General features: G+C 41.1%; 1 protein-coding gene across 3 annotated transcripts in view; it reads right to left on the bottom strand.

Moving 5' to 3' along the window:
* Window positions 1-3,378: 3,378 nt before the first annotated feature.
* The window catches only part of LOC135310855 (E3 ubiquitin-protein ligase KCMF1-like), a 55,124-nt gene continuing 36,126 nt past the window's right edge, over window positions 3,379-22,376 (bottom strand). For all 3 annotated transcript variants that reach the window (XM_064439916.1, XM_064439917.1, XM_064439914.1), the window contains 4 exons: window positions 16,308-16,409; window positions 12,864-13,038; window positions 6,521-6,800; window positions 3,379-5,162 (listed from right to left, as the gene is read on the bottom strand). In XM_064439916.1, coding sequence (XP_064295986.1) covers window positions 4,916-5,162; window positions 6,521-6,800; window positions 12,864-13,038; window positions 16,308-16,409 — 804 coding nt within the window. In that variant the 3' untranslated portion in view covers window positions 3,379-4,915. The remainder of the gene's footprint in view (window positions 5,163-6,520; window positions 6,801-12,863; window positions 13,039-16,307; window positions 16,410-22,376) is intronic.

Raw genomic sequence — 22,376 nt, 5'->3', positions numbered from 1 at the left:
ATTATCTCCAACCCTTGAGCCCCACATTGGGCGCCAAAAAGACTGTCGTGGTTTAGCTGGCAGCTCAGCCCCACACAGTCGCTCGCTCACTCCCCCACCGGTAGATGGGGGAGAGAATCAGAAGGGTAACGCTCGGGGGTTGGGATAAGAACAGTTTAACAATTAAAATTAAAAGAAACAACAACAGAAATGCAATGTAAAGGAGAACAACGAGAGGCGCAAAGCCCCGGGGGAGGGGGAACGAACCGCCGAAGCAAACCGCACGCACCACAGCCACTCACCGCCCACCGCCCCGCTGCCGCGCCACTCCCGAGTCGCCAACTGCCCCCCCTTAATATACTGGTCATGGTGTCACATGGTATGGAATGAACCTGCCATTGGCCAGTCGGGGTCAACCGCCCCCACCATGGCCCTGCCCCTCCCAGGTGCCCCCCCCCCCGCCATGAGGCAGAGCGCGGGAAGCTGGAAATGTAGCCGACCCCCACAGTGAGGAGAATTAACCCCTTCTCAGCCAAAACCAGCACAACTAGTCAAGGACTTTTCCAGCTTCCCATGCTCTGCCAGGTACACAAGACATCATGCTCAGTATATAAAGCTGGGGGAAGAATAAAGGGGGGGGCCATTTGTAATTATGGCATTTGTCTTCCCAAGTAACTGTTACGCTTGATGGAGCCCTGCCTTCCTATGCAAAGTAGTGAATACATTCCTTGGCCTGCTTTGCTTGCATGTGCAGCTTTTGCTTTACCTATTAAACTGGCTTTATCTCAGCTCACGAGTTTTCTTACTTTTACTATTCTAATTCTTTCCCCCATCCCACTGGAGGGGGTGGGGTGAGCAAGCAGCTATGTGGGGCTGGGTCGCTGGCTGGGGATAAACCATGACAGGGATTGTTGATCTGCTTGAGGGTAGAAAGGCACTAAAGAGGGATCTGGACAGGCTGGATTGATGGGCTGAGGCCAACTGTATTGGGTTCAACATGGCTAAGTGCCAGATCCTGCACTTGGGTCACAACAACCCCATTCAATGCTATAGGATTGGGGGCAAATGGCTGGAAAGATGCCTGGCAGAAAAGGACCTGGGGGTGTTGGCTGACAGCCAGATGAACATGAGCCAGCAGTGTGCCCAGGTGGCCAAGAAGGCCAACAGCATCCTGGCTTTTATCAGGAATAGTGTGGCCAGCAGGACTAAGGAAGTGATCATCCCTCTGTATTCAGCACTGGTGAGGCTACACCTTGAATATTGTGTTCAGTTTTGGGCCCCTCAGTACAAGAGGGACATTGAGCTGCTGGAGCCTGTGCAAAGAAGAGCAATGAAGCTGGTGAAGGGTCTGGAGAATGTCTTATGAGGAGAGGTTGATGGAACTGGTGTTGTTTAGTCTGGAGTAGAGGAGGCTGAGGGGATACTTTATCACTCTCTACAGCTACCTGTGAGGAGGTTGTAGTGAGGTGGGGGTCAGTCTCTTCTCCCAAGTAGCAAGTGATAGGATGAGAGGAAATGGTCTCAAGTTGTGCCAAAGTAGGTTTAGAATGGATATTAGGAAATATTACTTGACTGAAAGGGTTGTCAGGGATTAGAACAGGCTGCCCAGGGAAGTGGTTGAGTCACCATCCCTGGAGATATTTAGAAGACGTTTGGATGTGGTGCTTAGGGAGATGGTTTAGTGGTGAACTGGCAATGTTAGGTTTATAGTTGGACTTGATGATCTTAAAGGTCTTTTCCAACCTATTTAGTAGGTCTGACAGTCTCCAGAACCAGTTATAATACTTGTAAAATGTAGTTAACCGCTTCACCTCCTGGCCATCTCTTTGACTGATTACCTCCAAGTCCCCAGCGATGTTTAAGTTCAAATGCAATTTCATTCTGTTCCATGTTCCAACCACCTCATGCAAATGTCTGGTTCTGGCACAGTACCAAACAGATGAAAAACCTGGTTAAATCAGATCAGAAGAGTTGCAAATAGTCTGAATTGCACCATACATACTAAACATAAGTACCCACAGGCACCTAAAGCAGGACTTATTCCCCAATAGCTTCAAAAAAAGTTCACATCTCTTCCCATTTCTATATATGTATATGCCCTTAGCTCCCCAAAAGGGATCATTTTTGCAGCACTTGTAAACTCAATATCAGCATCACACTAAGGACAGCTACAGTGCTTTCAGTCAGCACATAATGCAGGTAAGAGACCAAGTCTCACACACACAAAGGTCAGCATCCTCACACAGGTAGTCTCATTTGCCATTTTGCAAGACTCAGTCTAAGGGCACATGGGCGCCCTATCCTCTCCTGCAAAACTCAACACAATTTCCATACTCGATAAAGCAACATACAGATTCTTGGCTGATTGAAAAGAGGAAGCAGAAACAAGCCACATCTGAACTCTGAGGTGCAAATTCATAGTAGAGCACACCAAATTCCAGATGTGCTCTGTATTCATAGATGTAGCCTTTCTGCAAAGATTGTCACAGGCTGTGCCACATTTCTGGGAAAAGAAACTTCTCTCATGGAAATGCACAGTATTCAACAGACTTCTTGTGAATGTCAGGTATGCCAAATGCTAGGGTCCTCTTTTCTGAAGTGGTGGTCTTAAGGTAGGAAATTATGCAATATCCCCTCCAGGTTCCCCTTGAAAAGTTCTCAAAGGCTATTTTCACTATAGCCCACAGCATTATGAATTAAACATCAGTATTTTGAAAGTTACAAAAATATAATTCTGGGAAACATTTTTTCAGTAAAGAAAACTTCCCTGCAAATCAGCAGAGTGCTAGAACAACACTCTCCCAGTCACTGATTGGCATTATTTCTAAGCTAACAAATTCTAACACACTTAATGATTCTTAGAGGAGTTAATGCAGTAACTAAATTTAATTTTAAGTGTAAGCCAACAGATACTCAGATTCTAATAATAAATATGGACAATAATAATTCACAGGCTTTCCAAGTGCTTTATGTAAAAGCAGAATGGAGTTTACAAACCCTGCAATGTAAACGCCCTCAATAGACCAGCTATATATAGATTTAAAAATCATTAAGATACTGTTTTTAAACAAGTCTTTTCTAGAAAGTCAATGCATGTACCTATGAAGCTATAAGATTACATGCTTAATCACTGCTACATGCACTGCACAGAATACGCACTTCTAAAAAAGTGTTTATGTAAATCACCCAGGGTTTTGCCATGAAATGCCTTTGCATGCAAATGTGAAGGATAGTTTAATTCCAGAATTTCTTCTATAGCTATCTGGATAATACATCATCACCAAAGAATCGACTGAACAACAGCCCTTAAAATGCTTTATTGAACTGAGTCTTTTTGTGATGTGCAGATGTGTCTGAAAAGACTGCAGTTTGATTTATTTTTTTTTAACATCCTCAACAATCAATTAAAAATGAATCTTTATTGAGGGTAACTCCTGAGATAACCAGAAGATTAGTGTAAAATGTTCCCTTAAAACATTTTCTGTTGCAGAGATAAAAAGAAAAACAACACTAATACAGTAATAAATGGAAACAATCAACATTTGGGAACTGAGAAAATGACGAATGGAACTCAAATGTCAACCTATGGGGTAGCTTCTTTTGTTGCTGTTATCTTAGATTAACATACATATCACAGTTCTCTTAGGAACATCACCAGGTTTTCAAGTCTAATTTTCAGAAGTTGTGTGCATTTTTATCTTTATAAGCTAACTTTACATTCCAAATAACTAAAGCCTTGCTGTCCCTTGCTTTGGGGTTATTATAATAAACCATACAAAAACCCTTATAGGATTAACAGTATAGGCAAATAGATAGCATGACTCAATTAAAAAGGCTTTATGTTTTATGTCAGAAATATAATCCAAAAACCCAATAAATAAAGGTTGATAGGAAGTTAGCATTAATAATTAAATTGTAACAAATTGAGATATCTGGGAAGTCAAATCCTCAAGCTCTCCTGATACTGAGGAGTCTCTGCAAACTATGAAGCAAATACATAAATAACTCAAAATGATAAGGACTGTGAAGGCTTAGAACTAAGACAACATAATCCAGGTTAACTCCCCCCCCAGTGAATATATGAATCATTTACACCTAAATAAAGTATATTTAACACAAATAGGAAAACTTTAAAGAAAGGTGAACAAAATTTGGTTTTAGGGCACACAGAAGCCCTTTGTGGTAGATTCCAGTAGTGGCCCTTGTTTTTTGTCTCCTACAGATGAATACAAAGTTCACTTCCACATGGATATGATGTCTAACAGAGCAACACAGTGGACACAATATAGGAAAACATCACACTCTGGAAGCAAAAATATAGCCCACTGCAGAGTTTGCATTAATAGGCAAGGAGAGCACATAAAAAGGTCATTGGTCATGTGTTACTCAAAGGCTACTTCATAGCCACAAACTGCTAGTGAGCATGAATCTTTTTTTGTTGCATTACCTTTGAACAATGGGAAAGCTTTGGGGTTTTATAGTTTTACTCCTTGTACTTACATTTTTTAAATGACAAGGTCACTAAAATTCATGCACGCTGTACAAAAAAAAAATAATCATGCAGTAGTTAAGGTAAACCATCCAAGCAATTTTTATTCATTAATATTCATAAATACACACAGCAGCTTTATTAGAGATTTTTCATTTTTTCCTCTTCAGTTTGAATGTGGAGTATTAGGAAAGCTTTTGCACGTCAAGCTACAGGACGCAGAGCTTTTTTCTCTGCGCTGCAACCTATATTTACCTGCTAAAAGTAAAAATTGGTTAAGTGGAAGTGATTATCGTATATATCTTTTCTCTCTTCCTTTGAATGTACACAATGTAACAAGAGTGACAGACCTGAAATTACAATCACCAAAACAAACCCAAGATAGTTGTCGTCCACTTTCATTGGCAAATACAGCACAGAGGACACTGTCTGCAAAGTGGGATGCCATCAAAGAGGAGGCTCATTTCCTTTCTCTTTTAAATTTAGGTTTTCTAAAGCAACATCTAGAGGCATAATATCTACACAGCCCATAGCACCAAAATCAGCAATCTCTCCCCGTTCATCCTCATCTGAGGAGGAACTTTCTTCCCGCATCAAAGTAGACAGTAGAAGCTCTTGAACAAACAAGCTGCGGTCTGCTCGTTCGCTTTCCTTTGACTGACGCTCTGCTTCTGACATCTTAGGATCATTCAACCTGCAGAGTGTCACAGAAAGAGAGAACACAGGCTTAGTAGTATCATCAACAAAATGGGCTTTCACTAACTGCCTAAACAGCTAGACTGATGCATGCTGAATAACATCTGAAAGCCATTCCTTTGAGAAACAACCTAGGTACTGCTGCACTTCTTTTGACATGTACAGATCTGACAATATGTGGCACTCCTGATGCAAGAATATAGACATTTAATAAACTTGCTCCTAGATGCTTCAAAAAAACTTCATAGAAGTGGATTGTAAGGCTGAAGGAAAATAATAGCTATTTCTGAAGTTTCTTTCCCTTCAGAGGAGTTTTAAGGGGTGTTAAAATTCTCTAGTCATCCCTTAAGTGCTCGTTTTGTCCCTAGGACAACTTCTAAATGCAAGCAGGACACAAAATACATTACTAAACACATAATGCCCAGAGACTCCGAAAGCACAGTACATCATTCACTTCACTTATTGGTGCATGCACCATCACCTAACAGAAGCAAGGAAATTGCTTGCTCCAGTTCTATCCTAGCTCACAAGATCAGTGACTGACATTTGCAGGTACTTTCATTAGTTATTATTTTCAAAAAGTTTTGGATTGAGATATTATCACAAGTTCTGATAAAAATCAGCATGACAGCAATAACTTGTCTCAACCTAAGTTTCTAGACACAGAAACTGTTTAAATGCCTGTGCTCTTTCTCATCTAATTGAAAAACACCACCCACCCCCCCTTGAATCCAGAAAATCAATATTCTAAACCTCCTAAAAGAGATGGAATGAGAGTGGGCAACTCTTCCATAGCAGAATGGACTAGATGGTTGTTGTAGGTCCCTTCCAACGGAACTATTCTATTCTATAGGACTCTAGGATCTAATTATCCTTTCTGAAACAGATATGTATTCTGCTTATTAATAGCACATTCCTTATTTGCTTTTTTAATCCAAAATACTTTATATGTAAACCTCTATTCAACCTTCAGCCTTCATTAAAGATTAATTTCCTATTAAATAAAACTACCTTTTAAGTTCTCTCCCCTCACATTATCAGCATAAAAGTTTGAAACATATTATTGTGAAGGCTCTTGTTTTATCAGAAGTAGTAGGGTAAACAAGCACAGTTTACCAAAGTAATATCCCTTATGTTTCTCTTCAAATTGAGAAACAGCAAGTAATATTTATTCATTGCCTAGGAACAAACACACAGCAGGGTTGAAAAGGAGTGGCTACAAATGCAAACAAAAGCATAGTATCTCAACTACAAATTTCATTAGGGATCTGGCAGTAGTTTCACTGAACTCTATGTCCATAACAGGACCAAGGAAAACAGCAGTGGCAGAAGAGTTAAACCTACAGAACAAGTTACCTTGTAAGAAGAAACTGGGAGTTCTGTATAGTCTGCTGATTGATTTCTGTGTTAGATGTATTGGTTGCTGCTATAGATTGTGTAAGAGTGGTGGGGGTGCTGCTTGTGTTAGTACGCCTAGTTGCATTGCGTGCAGTCTCCAGTTGTTGTCTTGCTGCCTGTGCATGCTGTCGCTCCAACTGCAGTTGCATCTGCAGCTGCTGTAACTGAGAAGCAGAAGGGCCAGAAGAATTGAGCTGCCCTGCAGAACGCCTCACGCCTGATAACTGAGATAAAAGCTCTGCCAGAAAAGAGAGAAGTTTCTACAGTGAAATCTGCTTAAATACATATCACACAACAGCATAAATATATCCTGAATACCAGTATATCAATTCCTTTGCTTTCTAAAACCTTTCATCAATGAAATTAATGAACAAATCGTATTGTTTTGAAAAGCTTCATGGGCTATCCATTACAAGCATCCCATGTCTCAAAGCCCATAGGATAAGGAAGATTAAGAATCATCTAGAGTGAAGAATTGTGCATAAACAGGAAAGTCAAAGCTTAAAGCGTTTTAAACCAATAAGAGTCAACCTATGAGGAATACCGTATAAGCAAAATCCTGTGCAACAATTCTCTAAAATTTTATCTTCAAGTCAAAATAGTTATTGACTAAGAAACAACTTCAGTTCTGACTTCAGTTGGTGGCTTTATATCCCCCCATACACCTTCAATGCATATTCCAGAGGGAAGCTGTTGATTTTCATGGGATCACTGTGCTGCAGAAAATACAAATATTACAGCATCATTTTAGACATTTTTAGAAAATATTCAGAAAGGTTTTTCAAATGTTGTATTACATGAAAAATATTTGACCATGGCATGGCTTTTTTGTGAGACTTTCGATCCATGCTGGAAAAAGAGAAATTCTAATGTAAAAAAAAAAAAAAAGTCTAGCCTAGATTCCCTTCCTCCAAAGTTCAAGACTGTGACAAATTCTGTCCATGCTAAGCATTTCCCAAAATAAACATTAATAATATGTTATTGCTCAGTGATTTACTACGTATTATATTCCACACAAAGTTGTGAGTACTACTTTGATGTGTTTGATGCAAGGAGGACAGAAATAGTAGATTATTTTGTTCCCCTATTCATCCAACCCTCATTAGAGCTGCAATTTTTTATTACAGGTCATAAAAATTTTCCTTCCATCTTACTTTCAAGATATAATCCTTTGAAACTAAGCTTTTCTTAGGGGAATAAAGCACAGTGCAGTAGCTCTTTGCATCAGGAACACTTGGAATGCCAACAGTAAATGCTCAAGTCACTTTTAATCAGCACAGCTAATCTTATCAAGATTAACTACCAATAATATTTTATTTTACTAATTCCTGATAACCACCACAAGGAGAAAAATAAATAATGTTTACAGGTCTGTTACAAGCACAAGTTCTAACTTCTGGTAGTATGTACTAATTATTACCCCAATACAAAGAAATTCTTATAACACTGCCAGGTAAGACAGATTTATTTATCCTCACTGCCTGTAAGATCAGTTTGAATACAGCTTAACAGAACCCTGGTAGCAGATGTGAATTTGAGACACAGGCTTGGCATGACACAGACACCCAGCCAGGCTGCACTACATTCTCTGAATACAAAAAACCTATTACTTCCACCAAAAAAACCCCAACACAAACCCAGAAAAGACACACACACCCCCACCGACTCAAAGGAATATAATTTTATTACACATGCTCCTAAATGGGAAGGCCTTGTGAGGCTGAAACAAATCAAGGGAGCCACTTCACATTTAACTCTGCTGAACTAACACCCTAAGAGGAAGTCTTGTACTCCAGGACACACAAACATCCTCCCTTCTTGCACCAACTTTAGTGCTTTACAGACCCATGACCTAACTTAACTCACTAAGATGACTGAAAATTTTTCATCCTTTTGCTGGGATATTTTTAGTAGTAGGAGTACAGCCAGCAGGTCCCAGGAAGTAATTCTTCCCCTCTATTTGGCACTGATGAGGCCACATCCAGTGTGCTGTATCCAGTTTTAGGCTCCCCAGGACAAGAGACACATGGACATAATGGAGCAAGTCCAATGGAGGGCCACCAAGATGATCAGGAGACTGGAACACAGTACATGAGGAAAGAGCAGGAGAACTGGGTTTGTTCAGCCTGGAAAAGAGTACTTTGGAAGCTATCTTATTGCTGTCTGAATCTACCCAATTGGAAGATACAGAGAAAACTACGCTAGACTCTTCTCAGAGGCATACAGCAATAGGACAAGAGCCAGACAAGGGAACATGGGAAATTCCAATTACATCCAAAGGGTTTTATTTTTTGTAACTCCCCCTTTTAAAACATGAAGATTTTTAAATACTAGAACAGGTTGCAGGATCTCTGTCCTTGGAGGCATTCAAAACTCAACTGCATGAGGCCTTGAGCAACCTGATCAACCTGACCCAAATAGACCTCCTTTAAGAAAGGGGTTGGAAATAGACAACCTGCAGAAGTCAAATTCAAACTAAATTTTTCTATTATTTTCTGACATTTCAATGAGTTAAATCAGCTCACAGAGAACCTACTTCCTGTAGTCGAAGTAAGAACGCTTTGTCAAGAGGCTCCCCTTGATTGGGTGGCCTGTAGTAGACACCAACCACAAGGTTTCCTTGGTTGTCTTGGCCCCTATTTATTACCCATAAGCTCTTAACCTGTTCATTTCTGGTTTTCAAAGGCAGTTCTGTGCAGTCAGGTTTTCTGAGTTTGTTTTGTTTCATGTGTGTGTGTGCTTTTTTTACATAGCGGTCAACCCCCCCACCCCTCCTTCCTTCTGAACAGTTTACAGTCATCAATTGCAGCACTCCAGTTGTGCAATTCATCCCACCATGTTTCAGTGACAGTGAGTAGATCATACCTTTCTAGCTGCACAGTGGTTTCCAGCTCTTCCTCTTTGTTACCCATGCTGCATGCATTGGTATAGAGGCAATTCAGCTGGGCTACCTACTTTGTCACATTTTTAGAGGAACATGCCCCAGTTCCTTTGAGGCTTTTCACAGGTATTTCTATGTTGGTTCCTAATACATCAGCAGCCCCTGGCTCCTGTCTGGTGCTCAAAACTGTATCCCCTTCCCCTGCTAAATCTAGTTTAAAGCTCTCCTTGTAAGTCTGGCCAGCTTGTTGGTAAAGACCCTCTTGCCCCACTTGGTCAGGTGAATCCCATCAGCTCCCAAGAGACCCAGCTTCTCAAAAGCAGATCCATGATCATAGAAGCCAAAACCTTGAGTATGGCACCAGCCAAACAGCCAGGCATTCACCTGTTCAATTTGGTTCCTCCTTCCTGAACCCCCTTTCTCTGCCTGGGAGAACAGAGAACACCACTGGTGCTCCAGATCCTTTTAACATTGCTCCGAGGGACATATAGTCTCTCTTGATGGTTCTACAGTTGCCTCATTGCAGTATCATTGGACCCTACATGGAATAGTAGTAGCGGATGATAATCTGTAGGGTTCACCAGGCTCAGCAGCCTCTCAGTGACATCACAAATGCGAGCTCCTGGTAGGCAGCAAACTTCTCTAGAGAAATTGTCTGGACGGCAAATGGGTGCTTTGGTGCCTCTCAGTAAGGAGTCTCCATTTACTAATACTTTATGTGCTTTTCTGGTGGCACTGGTTCTAATGCAGGGTGGATGGTTGGATCAACTTTGCATGGTTAGTTTTTCCTGGATCCTCTATGTTACTCATGTGCTCTTCACTCTCCAACCCCAGAGCACTGCATCTGTTACATAGGGGCACTTTAGGGGAAGGTTTTTCCTTCTGCCCCAAGCAGAGACAAGGGTCCAGTCTCCTTCATCTCATGAGTTACCTGTGTCAGTCAGCTCAAGGTTGAATTCAGGCTTAACTTCCTCTTGCACAGCCTTAAGGCAGGGCTGTTGCTCAGCTCTATATGAAATGCTTATTAAAGTACGGTTATTTAAGAATTTTAAGAGTTAAAAGACCTCCTAAAAATCAGCAAGCCTGTCATCCAAACTGTAATCTGAAATTAAACTGAGCACATTTTAAATGTCTATCAATAATATTGGTTCCAATTGAACCAATTTCACATCTTGCTGAACTCAAGTACAGCACTTGGTTTGTGCTAAAAAAATTAAGATTCATCTATAACATCTCTATACACATGGCAAATTAAAGCTAGATGCACTGAAGTAGGTAATGGTGGTTAGAATCACAGAATTATTAAGGTTGGAAAAGACCTCTAGGATCATCAAGTGCAACCGTCAACCCAACGCTACCATGTCACCTAAACCATGCCCTCAAGTGCCACATCTACACGCTTTTTTGAACACCTCCAGGAATGGTGACTCCACCACCTCTCTGGGCAGCCTGTTACAATGCCTGACCACTCTTTCAGTAAAGAAATTTTCCCTAACATCCAATCTAAACCTCCTCTGATGCAGCTTGAGGCCATTTCCTCTCGTCCTATCGCTAGTTACTTGGGAGAAGAGACCAACACCCACCTCGCTACAACCTCCTCACAGGTAGTTGTAGAGAGTGATAAGGTCTCCCCTCAGCCTCCTCTACTCCAGACTAAACAATCCCAGTTCCCTCAGACGCTCCTCATAAGACCTGCTCTCCAAACCCTTCACCAGCTTCGTTGCCCTTCTCTGGACACTCTCCAGCAACTCAATGTCCCTCTTGTACTGAGGGGCCCAAAACTGAATACACTATTCAAGGTGTAGCCTCACCAGTGCCGAGTACAGGGGCATGGTTGCTTCCCTACTCCTGCTGGCCACACTATTCCTGATACAAGCCAGGATGCTGTTGGCCTTCTTGGCCACCTGGGCACACTGCTGGTTCATATTCAGCCAGCTGTCAACCAGCACCCCCAGGTCCTTCTCCGCCTGACAGCTTTCTAGCCACTCCTCCCCAAGCCTGTAGCCTTGCATGGGGTTGTTGTGACCCAAGTGCAAGATCTGGCACTTGGCCTTGTTGAAACTCATACAATTGTCCTCAGCCCATCAATCCAGCCTGTCCAGGTCCCTCTGCAGAGCCTTCCTACCCTCAGGTAGATCAACACTCCCACCCAACTTGGTGTCATCTGCAAAGTAACTTACTGAGGGTGCACTTGATCCCCTCATCCAGATCACTGATTAAGATATTATCTTTAGTTGTTAGAAATAGTTACATTTAAAAATACATACATACATATCATATGAGGAGAGGCTAAGAGACCTGGGACTCTTCAGCCTGGAAAAGAGAAGGCTCAAGGGGGAGGAATCTTATCAGTGTATATAAATATCTGATGGGAGGGAATGAAGGAATAGCATCATAGAATGGTTTAGGCTGGAAGGGGCCTTTAGAGGTCATCTAGTCCAACCCCCTGCAGTGAGCAGGGACATCTTCAACTAGATCAGGTTGCTCAGAGCTGCCTCCAACCTGACCTTGAATGTTTCCAGGGATGGGGCATCTATCACCTCTCTGGGCAACCTGTTCCAGTGTTTCACCACCCTCATAGTAAAAACATTTTTCCTTATATCCATTCTAAATCTACCCTCCTTTAGTTTAAAACCATTACCCCTTGTCCTGTCACAACAGGCCTTGCTAAAGAGGTTGCCCCCATCTTTCCTATGGTCCCTCTTTAAGTACTGGAAGGCCACAATAAGGTCTCCCCACCGCCTTCCCTTCTCCAGGCTGAACACCACCAACTCTCTCAGCCTTTCTTCATAGGAGAGGTGCTCCAGTCCTCAGATAATTTTTGTGGCCCTCCTCTGGACCTGCCTGGAAAGGGAGCCAGACTCTTCTCTGTACTGTCCACTGACAGGACAAGAGGCAATGGGCACAAATTAAAATAAATGAAATCCATCTGAACAAAAAAAAAAAACACTTTTGACCATGAGGGTGGTCAAACACTGTAAGAGGTTGCCCAGAAAGGTTATGAAGTCCATCCGTGGAGATATTCAGAACCTGACTGGACATGGTTCTGGGGAACCTGCTCTAGGTGGCCCTGCTTGGGGGGGTTGGGGGGTGGACTAGATGATCTTGAAAGGTCCCTTCCAACCTCAACCATTCTTTGATACCACCTGTGGACAGGCCAGTCATGGGAAAGTCTCTAAATTTAAAAGTACAAGCTAAAGGGGCAGTGTTTTTCATTTCAGAAGTCCCAGGTTCAATCCCTGTAGACAATCCAAGGATACCTTTCATCAGTAAACATCCATCAATTATGACATTGGGAAGCATTTTTTTTTTTACTTTTTTTTCAAAACACAGAAAAACAAGGCAACTATTATCATCTTGGATTTTGTTTCAAAGTCTATTTAAGGACTCTGAGCTACAATCAGTGGTTACAGCTCTTACCAGCTATAGGATCCATGGTTTCTCTATTGCTTGGAGAATATGAACTCTGAGAAGATGAAAGCCCACCAGTGGAACTGCTAGTAAAGTGCATGTTTGATCTACGTGCACGGGGGCCTCCCAAACCCCGGCCTGGGTGAAACATTCTACGTACATGCCGAACGCCACTAGATTCATCGTAACCAAGCAGTTAAGAAAAGTCTTTTGCTATCAAGTATTAAACAGCAAGAACATTTACTAGGTGGAATAATCAGGCAACACGCTATTCCTCATTCATAAAACAATGATTCAACTTTATAAGCATAATGCATTCACAGCTATGGTGCCAGCCAGACCTATAGATCTGAACCCAAGACACCCAGGGCTGCTTGCATCAAATTAATCTTTCCCAGGCTTTTTATCATGTCTAAAAAATGTCAGGATGGACTTCCTGCCTCTTGGATCAAAGTTTTCTACTAGGTAATTTAAACTGATGATGCATATTCAGCAGAACACACTACTCAACAGACAAGGATTTTAACATCAAAATTGGGAAAGAAGGGTATTTAAATACTGAAAATAATTTACAAAGTTTTATTGTCATTCTTACCAAGAGCACACAGTAATTATTGCATTTGACACTTTTACCCAAGGAATTTCACCCACTCCAGTCTTCAAGGAATTGCAGGTCAACAGAGGATTCGGCACTTCTGTCATACCCCTTTACTTCATCTTCCCTCTCTTTCTCTACACAAATTCCATTTGCTCCAATTATGAAAACAAGCCCTTTAACTTTATTTCCCACATTTCTTAGATGTCTATAAAAGCTATGACTTGAAATATAAGCTTTTTCATACATACTAAGAGACTATCATCAAATCATTTAAAGATGATCTTTCCCAGAACAGTGTTAACATATGAGTGCTCCCAAGATGGTCTAGCTAAAGCTTCCTTTTATCTTAAGAAGCACTAGTGCAATTAGCTACTAGGCTAGGAAATAACGTACTTAGACATATCTTATTTTTCCAATTTCTAAATTAGTACCTTTAGCTCACCTTATCTCCAATTTTCTTATTTTCAAAAACAGCATGTTTATCACTTGTATAAAATCTATTACTTGTATCAGACTGGTGCCCAACGCACTTAGCACGCAACGTACGATTATGGTGTAGAATTCATTTCTTCATGATATCACTGAGTTGAGAAATTTAAGACTGAAAAGTTATTAGACTTCTTTTGGCAAGTAAGAATATCCAGTTACTATAATAAATACTTTCAGGAAGAATTGACTCTTTCAAATCTCTTATGCTATAGAGCATAAAACATTTCAATTGCAGAGTTCAGGAGGGGGGAAAAATCTCCTTTGGGACAGAATATAGTTGTCTAGCACAGATTGGTTTGTTCCTCCTTTGAATCTGTTGATACTGGATACTGGTAGTGACAGAACATTGTCACTAATATTTTACTGATTGACTACTGCTCTCATGTTACATCTGACAGAAAAAGTCCCCATTCTGGGATTTTTTTAAAGTAAACTTGGGAAATAAGATAACTAGAACATTTTTAATATAAATCCTTTGAAAAATTCCAACTGTGGTCTCATTTAGAAAAAGGATCCTGGTAGCTTCCTAACTGCACCTTTCAAAGTGTTTTTAAGATAAACAACATTATTTAAATATTAGTTAAGGGTATATTGATGCCTCACCCAACTATGCTGGGGTTAGAAAAGCATTTGGAGCTCTTAACTCATTGCAAACATACTGAAAACAATCAAGCTAGAACCGTTTACATGGTCAAGACTGAAGTTGTGTTTTAAACAACAAAAAAGTTGAAAATTGTTTAAGAAATAAACTGGAATTTAAAGAGCTGTCCAGAGTCTCCAAGGATAAAGGTGATATCTTGCAGTGGCTGCACAGGATTCTTCACAAGAAATATGTGCAGCCATTTAAAACAGCTTAAAAAACCCTTCTAACTGCTACACAGACGATAATAGCCTTTCCTAAACCGCTAGCAACTGGGCAGAGGGAAATCTCTCCTCCTTTTTCTTCCTTTTAGTCTTAGCTGTCAGAAGACATATAATAGCACCAAACATAGAACAGCTAATCCAGAAAAATTTTCCCTATCAAGTTTTGTGGACTTGGCAACACTGATTGCTAAAGCAATGTTGTACTGAAACTTCCATGTGCGTTTTCTATAATTATAACATGGTCCAATTTATAAAGCTCCCCCCCATCAGTTTTGTGATGGCTGACACTGTGGCCTTATTCAGTAACTGAAAATATTATTCTGATTTCTCTAGCTCTTATGTAGCTAGGAATAAACATATATTTCCCAATTAAAAGTTATGTGACATCACTGATATGGGAGGGGGAGGAAAAGTTCCAGAAGTGTGAATTCTAATCCAACACCTCATCTACTTCAATAAGAAGTTAATTTCACTGTGTAATTGGGACTGACAATTGAAATGCTAACAAATTTAAACATAAGTACAGATCACAACCAAAGTGAAACCGTTTCCTCTAATGTTGCTAGTAGTAGATATAATGAACTTGAGTTGTTAGGCCTTTTTTTTTCTTTTAAGAAGCCCCGAACAAAAAGGGCACTATCAAATTACACTAGGAGTGTATTTTTTTTAACGAGATACAGAAAGATAAATAATTTCTAGGGGATCACTTAACGAGAGCTTTTCATGATGGCCTGTACTTCCATGAAGTAAGAGTATCATCTGAAATTGTTGTAGATATTTGTACAGCAAAAACCAAGCCACATTACTATTCCTAAGACCAAGTAATGCAAAAGAAAATTGTACTTAAAGTGCAAAGAAACTGACAGTTTGAGCTCTTCAGTCATCAAGGGTAGTTATATCATTACAATCTGCAGATAACAGCCCTAATCCCTAGGAAGTCTCCTGATAGCTCTTCTAGTTATATCTTTAAAAAAGGTCAATAAATAACAGGCTGAAACTACCCTATTGAAATATAGTGATAAAACTAATCAAAAACTTAAAATCACTCAATTTCAAAGTTCAAAGCATTCTCTAACACATTTGCTTTTGGTGAAATTTACTGCTTTTGGTCTTGTAATTATCTATAACACACTATTGCACCTGGATTGCTGCTTTCCCATATGCAAAATTGCATCAGAACTAATGACCAAGAAGGGTAAAAACTGCAGTGCAGAAAGAAGAGCTGGGTGTCAAAAGCATCTTTAAAAGGTTTTGCTATCAGGAATAAGACAAAAACACACACCCACATTGTCAAGCTACACCTAAAGCCCATTCACAGTCTGATAGATATAAATATATATTATATATAAAAAATCCAGACATACAAGTCCCCTATAACTAAACACCAATTCTAAAAAATAAGCAAAAGTGATGTAGCCACTTGACTACAGAAGTCAAAACAAGTAGTTACAGCTATCATAAGGAATAGACTATCCCTTTTCCCTCAACTTAAGAAAGGATATTAAATCTCTAGGAGCTCTGTGTTCCAGTGTAAGATGAGCTGCAAAGTCATCTGTGACATGATTAGGATCCCCTCCAGGTAATGCTGCACATATTGGACAAATCTGAAACAACAAAGTGAGAAAAAAAACAAACACAACCAACTTTACACAAATCACAAAACATATAATTCAGAGTTGATCACTTGACATGGATTCTTATACTTTAAATATCACATTCTAATCCTATATCTACACAGCCACAGGTATAAAACAGTAAACATGTTCAAATGCAGCTGTTAATATCTTTTTAAGACTCACTTTTCCTTGTAGTTATGCTTTTAATAATACCATGGAAACCCAAAAGTAAAATTTTCAAATCTTATCTGCAATGTTTTGGCTTTCAAACTTGTCTTTATGTGTCAATTCCAGCACAGACAGTAGGTCTGGTTACACAGGATTACTGCTTGTATGTACCTGCATATGACATTATCAAGTTTGTTTACTGCTCTTTGAATTCCCCAAGAAACTTCTCATTCATCTCACCATAGAAGTGTGGGAAAGAGAATGAAACCAGATGTGACTATTCATTAAAGTATCACCACTGAGACAACATGCAAGTAGAGATTTAGCAGAGAAGAGAAACTCCTTATTCCTACCAAGTATTTTGGGAGATGGTATTAGTTTTGTTTTTTCCTTAAGCCTAAACACAGATTTTAAAAAAATCTAGGGACACTTACTGCCATAGAAATCTTCATTTATTAATTTTATGTTTCCTCCCAATGACTTTGCATCCACCTGAGAGAAGCGTGCCTTAAAAGTCCTTTACAACAGTTTTGCAGGCCAGCCTTAAAGTTTGACAGATCACGGGTTAATAAGCCAGAAAGGAGAAACTTCCACACAGTATGTTAGTTCTTAACTACTCTTCCAGGAAGATCAACCTGGATTTTGCAACTGATAAGACTGTAAACTAAGAGGGAGACCCCAAGACACCAGACTGGGAGGGGTGAGGGAATCAATAGAGCCATACAAACCGATGAAGAGACATGCAGGGGGAAGAGAAAGCAGGGAGGAACAAAGGGGAGGGTAGATAGAAAGGGGTATAAAGTGGGCCAGTCACATGTAAAACAGAGATGGTCAGTATGTTTGTCTGGCTGAGCCCTGAGCCTGACCACCGCAGTCTGTCCTGTCTTATATCTTCTCATTAAATCTTTTCTTAACAATCTCTGTACATAATCTCACTCTCTACCCCATGCATATGTATGCTGAAAGGACCTAGTGCCATCTACTGGTGAGACCTGTGTATGTGTGAATGAAATTCACTGCCAGCTACTGGTCAGACTGGAGCTGCAGGTGCCCCTGTGGTGTCAAGCTACTGGAACAAGCATCAGTAGTTGGAGGGGCCGTAGCTCTCTAGACCTAGGGCAGGTACTACAAACTTTGTGTCTGGAGCGCTAGCTACTAGGGGGGGCTTTCATGAGTGGATTTGGTGCCAGCTACTCCAGTTAGACCAGGGGTACAGGCACCGCTGTCCTGTGGTGTCAGCTACTGAACGGAGTGGGGTCTTAACATCAGCTAGCTACTGGAGCTGCCTCCAGCCACTGGGGCTGGAATGGTGTGTCACCCAAAAAAAGCTAAGGGGGGGAACCAGCATGAGCAAATGGCCTAGCACTGGTGGCTGGAGCAGGACCACCAGTCACAGCCCATGTGGTGCCAGCTGCTGGGGGAAAGGGAGGATGGGTGTCTGCATCTTCCCCAAACCTGGTGTACATGTGTATTGGCTAGCAAACTTCAGGCTGGACTAGCTAATGAGTACAGAGGAGCCTCAAGTCTAGGCAGGAGTAAGAAGCAGGCAAGGGTCTGTGCTGGTATGCCCAGGGGGACTTGCAAACGTGGAGTGCCTGTGGGATGAGTGCGTGTTTGCTAGTGAGCATCAAGCTGGACTAGTTGGCAAGTAGGAGACCTCTGAAGCAGGTAAGTGCCTGGGATCTAGGCAGGGGTACTGGACAGACAAAGGGGGCCATGCCAGTACTCAAGGGATCACAGTGAATCTGTGTGCACTTGTGAATCTAGAGAGTATTGTGTGTGTGCCTTCACTAGTGACCTATCTCTACCAGCTGAAGAGGAAGGGGACTTGGCTGCCTATACTTATGTTTTATGCAAGTCCTACATGTAGGTGCCGTTGAAGGCAGAACTGTGTCTGTGGTCATCTGTGTGATGGGCCATGTCAGCATCCTCTGTGTGCGTACAGGTCTCTAGAATACATGCTCAGCTTCACTACTGGTTGAACCTGCAAATGGGAAAGTGACAGATGCACCCCTCAGCCTAGGTAGAGGCCCCAGGTCCATGGGCTGAGCTTCAGTAGCTGAGCACAAGGGAGTCCTGAACTGGAGAAGGCAGCCGTGCTCTTAACATCCCTTAAAATTAACAGACCACCATATTACTTTGAATGAATTCCAGGAAATTATTAAAAAGCCTTAAGGTAGTTAAGCTTTAGACATCACAGTTGACAATTTCTAGATCTGTTCTCTTATTACCACCACCTCCCTATTTATACAAGTATACTGGTTTTGGCTGGGACAGAGTTAAATTTCTTCATAGCATAGTATAGGGCTATGCTTTAGCTTTGTGACCAAAAATGTTGATAACACACCAATGTTTTCGCTATTACTGAACAGCTCTCACACAGCATCAAGACCTTTTCTCTCTCTCACACTGTCCCAAGAGCAGATAGACTGGGGATGTACAAGAAGTTGGGAGGGGATGCAGCTGGGACAGCTGATCCCAACTTAGCAAAGGGATACCATATGCCATACCATATGGCATCACGGTCAGCAATAAAAACCATGGGGAAGAAAGAAGGGGGGATGTTCAGAATTATTGTGTTTGTTTTCCTAAGTATCCATTATGCATGACGGAGTCCTGCTTTCCTGGAGGTGGCTAGAGACCTGCCTGCAGATGGGAGGTAGTGAATAAATTCCTTGTTTTGCTTTGCTTGTGCACACAGCTTTTGCTTTACCTATTGAACTGTCTTTATCTCAATCCAAGATTTTTCTCACTTTTACACTTCCAATTCTCCCTCCCTATCCCACTAGGGGCAGGGAGGAAGTGAGCAAGCAGCACGCCCCCATGGCTAGTAGAGACAGTTCCCATCAGCTCCAAGACAGACCCACCCCTGGCCAAAGCTGAGCCAATCAGCGACCGTAGTAGCACCTCTGTGATAACACGTTTAAGAAAGGGTAAAATAAAGCTGCAGTCCATGGAAGACCATGGTAGAGCAGATATCCACCCTGCAGCCTGTGGAGGACACCACAGCAGAGCAGGTGGATGTGCCCTGAAGGAAGCTGTAGCCCATGGAGAGGAGCCCACACAAGAGCAGGTTTTCTGGCAGAACTTGTGACCCCGTGGAAAGGACCCACGCTGGCACAGTCCGTTCCTGAAGGACTGTATCCCATAGAAAGGACCCATGCTGGAGCAGGGGAAGAGCATGAAGAGGAAGGAGCAGCAGAGACACAGCATTATGACCTGACCACAACCCCCATTCCCCATCCCCCTGTGCCGCTCAGGGAAGGAAAAGGGGGTAGAAGAGTTGGGAGTGAAGTTGAGCCTTGGAAGAAGGGAGGGGTGGGGGGAAGGTGTTTTTAGATTTGTTCTTTTTTCTCATTATCCTACTCTGTTTAATTGGCAATAAATTAAACAAATTTCCCCAAGTTGACTCTGTTTTGCCCATGATGGTAATTGGTAAGTAATGTCCCAGTCCTTATCTTGACCCATGAGCTTTTTTTTCCATATTTTCTACCCATCCTGTTTCTGGGGAGGGAGGTGAGAGAGAGTAGCTTGGTGGGCATATGACAGCCAGCTAAGGTCAACCCACCCCTACCTGGTCCTTTCACTTCAGTCTAGTTTCTGCCTTTCTAAATACACAATGAATCTGCTAAGTGAGATTGGGTAGCAGAAAACTACTGTCTTCATTCTGAAACTTGATTGAAAAATTATATCTGATGGCATTTCTTACAATTTTCAGAGCTGCAACCCTAAAAGAACTTCTACCTGAATGCTGTGGTTTATTTATTAATCATTCCACTCTACTGAAACCCAATAGCAAGAGTAAAAATCATCATAATGCCAGCACATCCATCTGCATTTGCCCTGTATTGCTGACCATTATTCGTGATCATTTAATGGAGAAATATTAATTAGTGAGGCTTTAATTCTGAAAATAAAGAAATATACACCATTATTCCATATGTTCTTCAGAAAGTCCAGAACACCTTTGAGTCTCAGAACAGGTTGACCAATTTTACCTCCTCTACTACTCCTTCTCATAATGCCCTTAGCAGGCTCTAAGGAGAGAGATTCTCCTTCACCCACATAATTTCTAAAGAAGTGAAGAGAGCTTAGAGGTCAGAACAAAGAAGTCCAAAATCACAAGTCATTTCTCCACAACTTAAGATTTTAACAGTTTTCTTCAAGCATGCACATTTTTTACAGGAATCTACAGCAAAAATATCTAGACAACAATTCCCTGAATGTCCTTCTATAATCACATATTCCTCAGGTATAAACAGTATTCACACACAAACATGAATATATCCCCCACTGCTGGGAAGACACCCAAACTTCTTGGTCAAGAATTAAACCTAGGATTGCTAACACACATAACTGTTGAATTAGTGAACTGGGCGTTAAAAATAAATACAAAACATACCCCTGTACCATAAAGAGAAATCTAAATGCAGGGCTACAGACTTTTCTAAAAAGAAAGCAGTCTGAACACTAAGCAGTACATGTAGTTTCTCAACATTATAATGAATGTTGAGAACAAACCATTTCTACTAGTATCAAAATCCAAGTTACTTATTATTTTATTGTTTAAACAGCAAAGACATCACCTCACATTTCAGAAAAAGTTCAGACCTTCTGGCACAAGGAACAGTAACATCTAGATATAAAAACTTCAGGAGATAATGGTTTTGGCTGGGATAGAGTTAATTTTCTTCACCATACCTAGTATAGCACTGTATTTTGGACATAGTATGAAAATAATATTGATCACACACTGATGTTTTAGTTGTTGCTAAGTAGTCAAAGACTTTTTCAGCTTCCCATACACTTTGTTTTGGTTTTTTCCCCCCCTGTTCCCACCCCCCCATTTCATTTCTCTCTCTCATTATTTTCCTTTTCATAATATTATCATCATCATTACCATTATTACTATTACCATTTTAATTATTAAACTGTTCTTATCTCAAAACATGAGTTTCCTTGCTTCTGCTCTTCCGATCCTCTACCCCATTCCACAGGGGTGGGGGGAGCGAGCGAGTGGCTGCGTGGTGCTTAGTTGTTAATGGGGGCTAAACCACGACATTCCTTTTTGGCACCCAACACAGGGCAAGAAGGGTTTGAGATAATAACAGTTGCTGGTCATACCATCGACTGTGTTCTCAATATTAGTTTATCCAATCTGCACCATGCTCTTGTTTTTGCTGCACATGTTAAAGACTGGTGTTGGTTTTTGTAGTCTGCTGTGCTTTGCAGTGATTAGAGATGTTTTGCCTAGGAGATCTGTTATTAAAACACTGGCCTTGAGCTTAACTTGCTATTTGGGTTTTGTATTAAAGCTGTTACTGTACTTCGGGTGCTACCTCATGGAGAAAATGAGCAATTATACCTCCTCCTCTGACAGGATTTTTATGGAGGAAATACAGAATGGCACCTCAGATACCTTCTTCTATGATGTCTCCTCCTTCATTACAACAACTTTTCAGCATATTGAACAACCTTGGGTAGTGAAGATACTTCTATTGGTACTGCTTGGGAATATTGTTTTGGTTTTGTCCAAGGTTAATAAGCAGATTAAGAACATCAAATAGCAAACAGGAAGAGAAAGTTTCTGGATCTAAAGATACAAAGAAAAGGAATGCGACAAGCACTATGGCCACTCCAACCCCCATGACAGGTGCTGCAGTTGAACCAGAAAGTTAACTTGTGCCAGTATCAACCGGCCCTATACAGAAGAAGAAATCTCGGAACACAATTTGTTCAGAACAAAACTTGTTTCAGAACACAACTTGTTCAGAAAGAGATGATGGA

Source organism: Phalacrocorax carbo, assembly GCF_963921805.1.
Source record: "Phalacrocorax carbo chromosome W unlocalized genomic scaffold, bPhaCar2.1 SUPER_W_unloc_3, whole genome shotgun sequence".
NCBI classification, from domain to species: Eukaryota; Metazoa; Chordata; class Aves; order Suliformes; family Phalacrocoracidae; genus Phalacrocorax; species Phalacrocorax carbo.
This window is presented reverse-complemented; position numbering and strand designations above follow the sequence as displayed.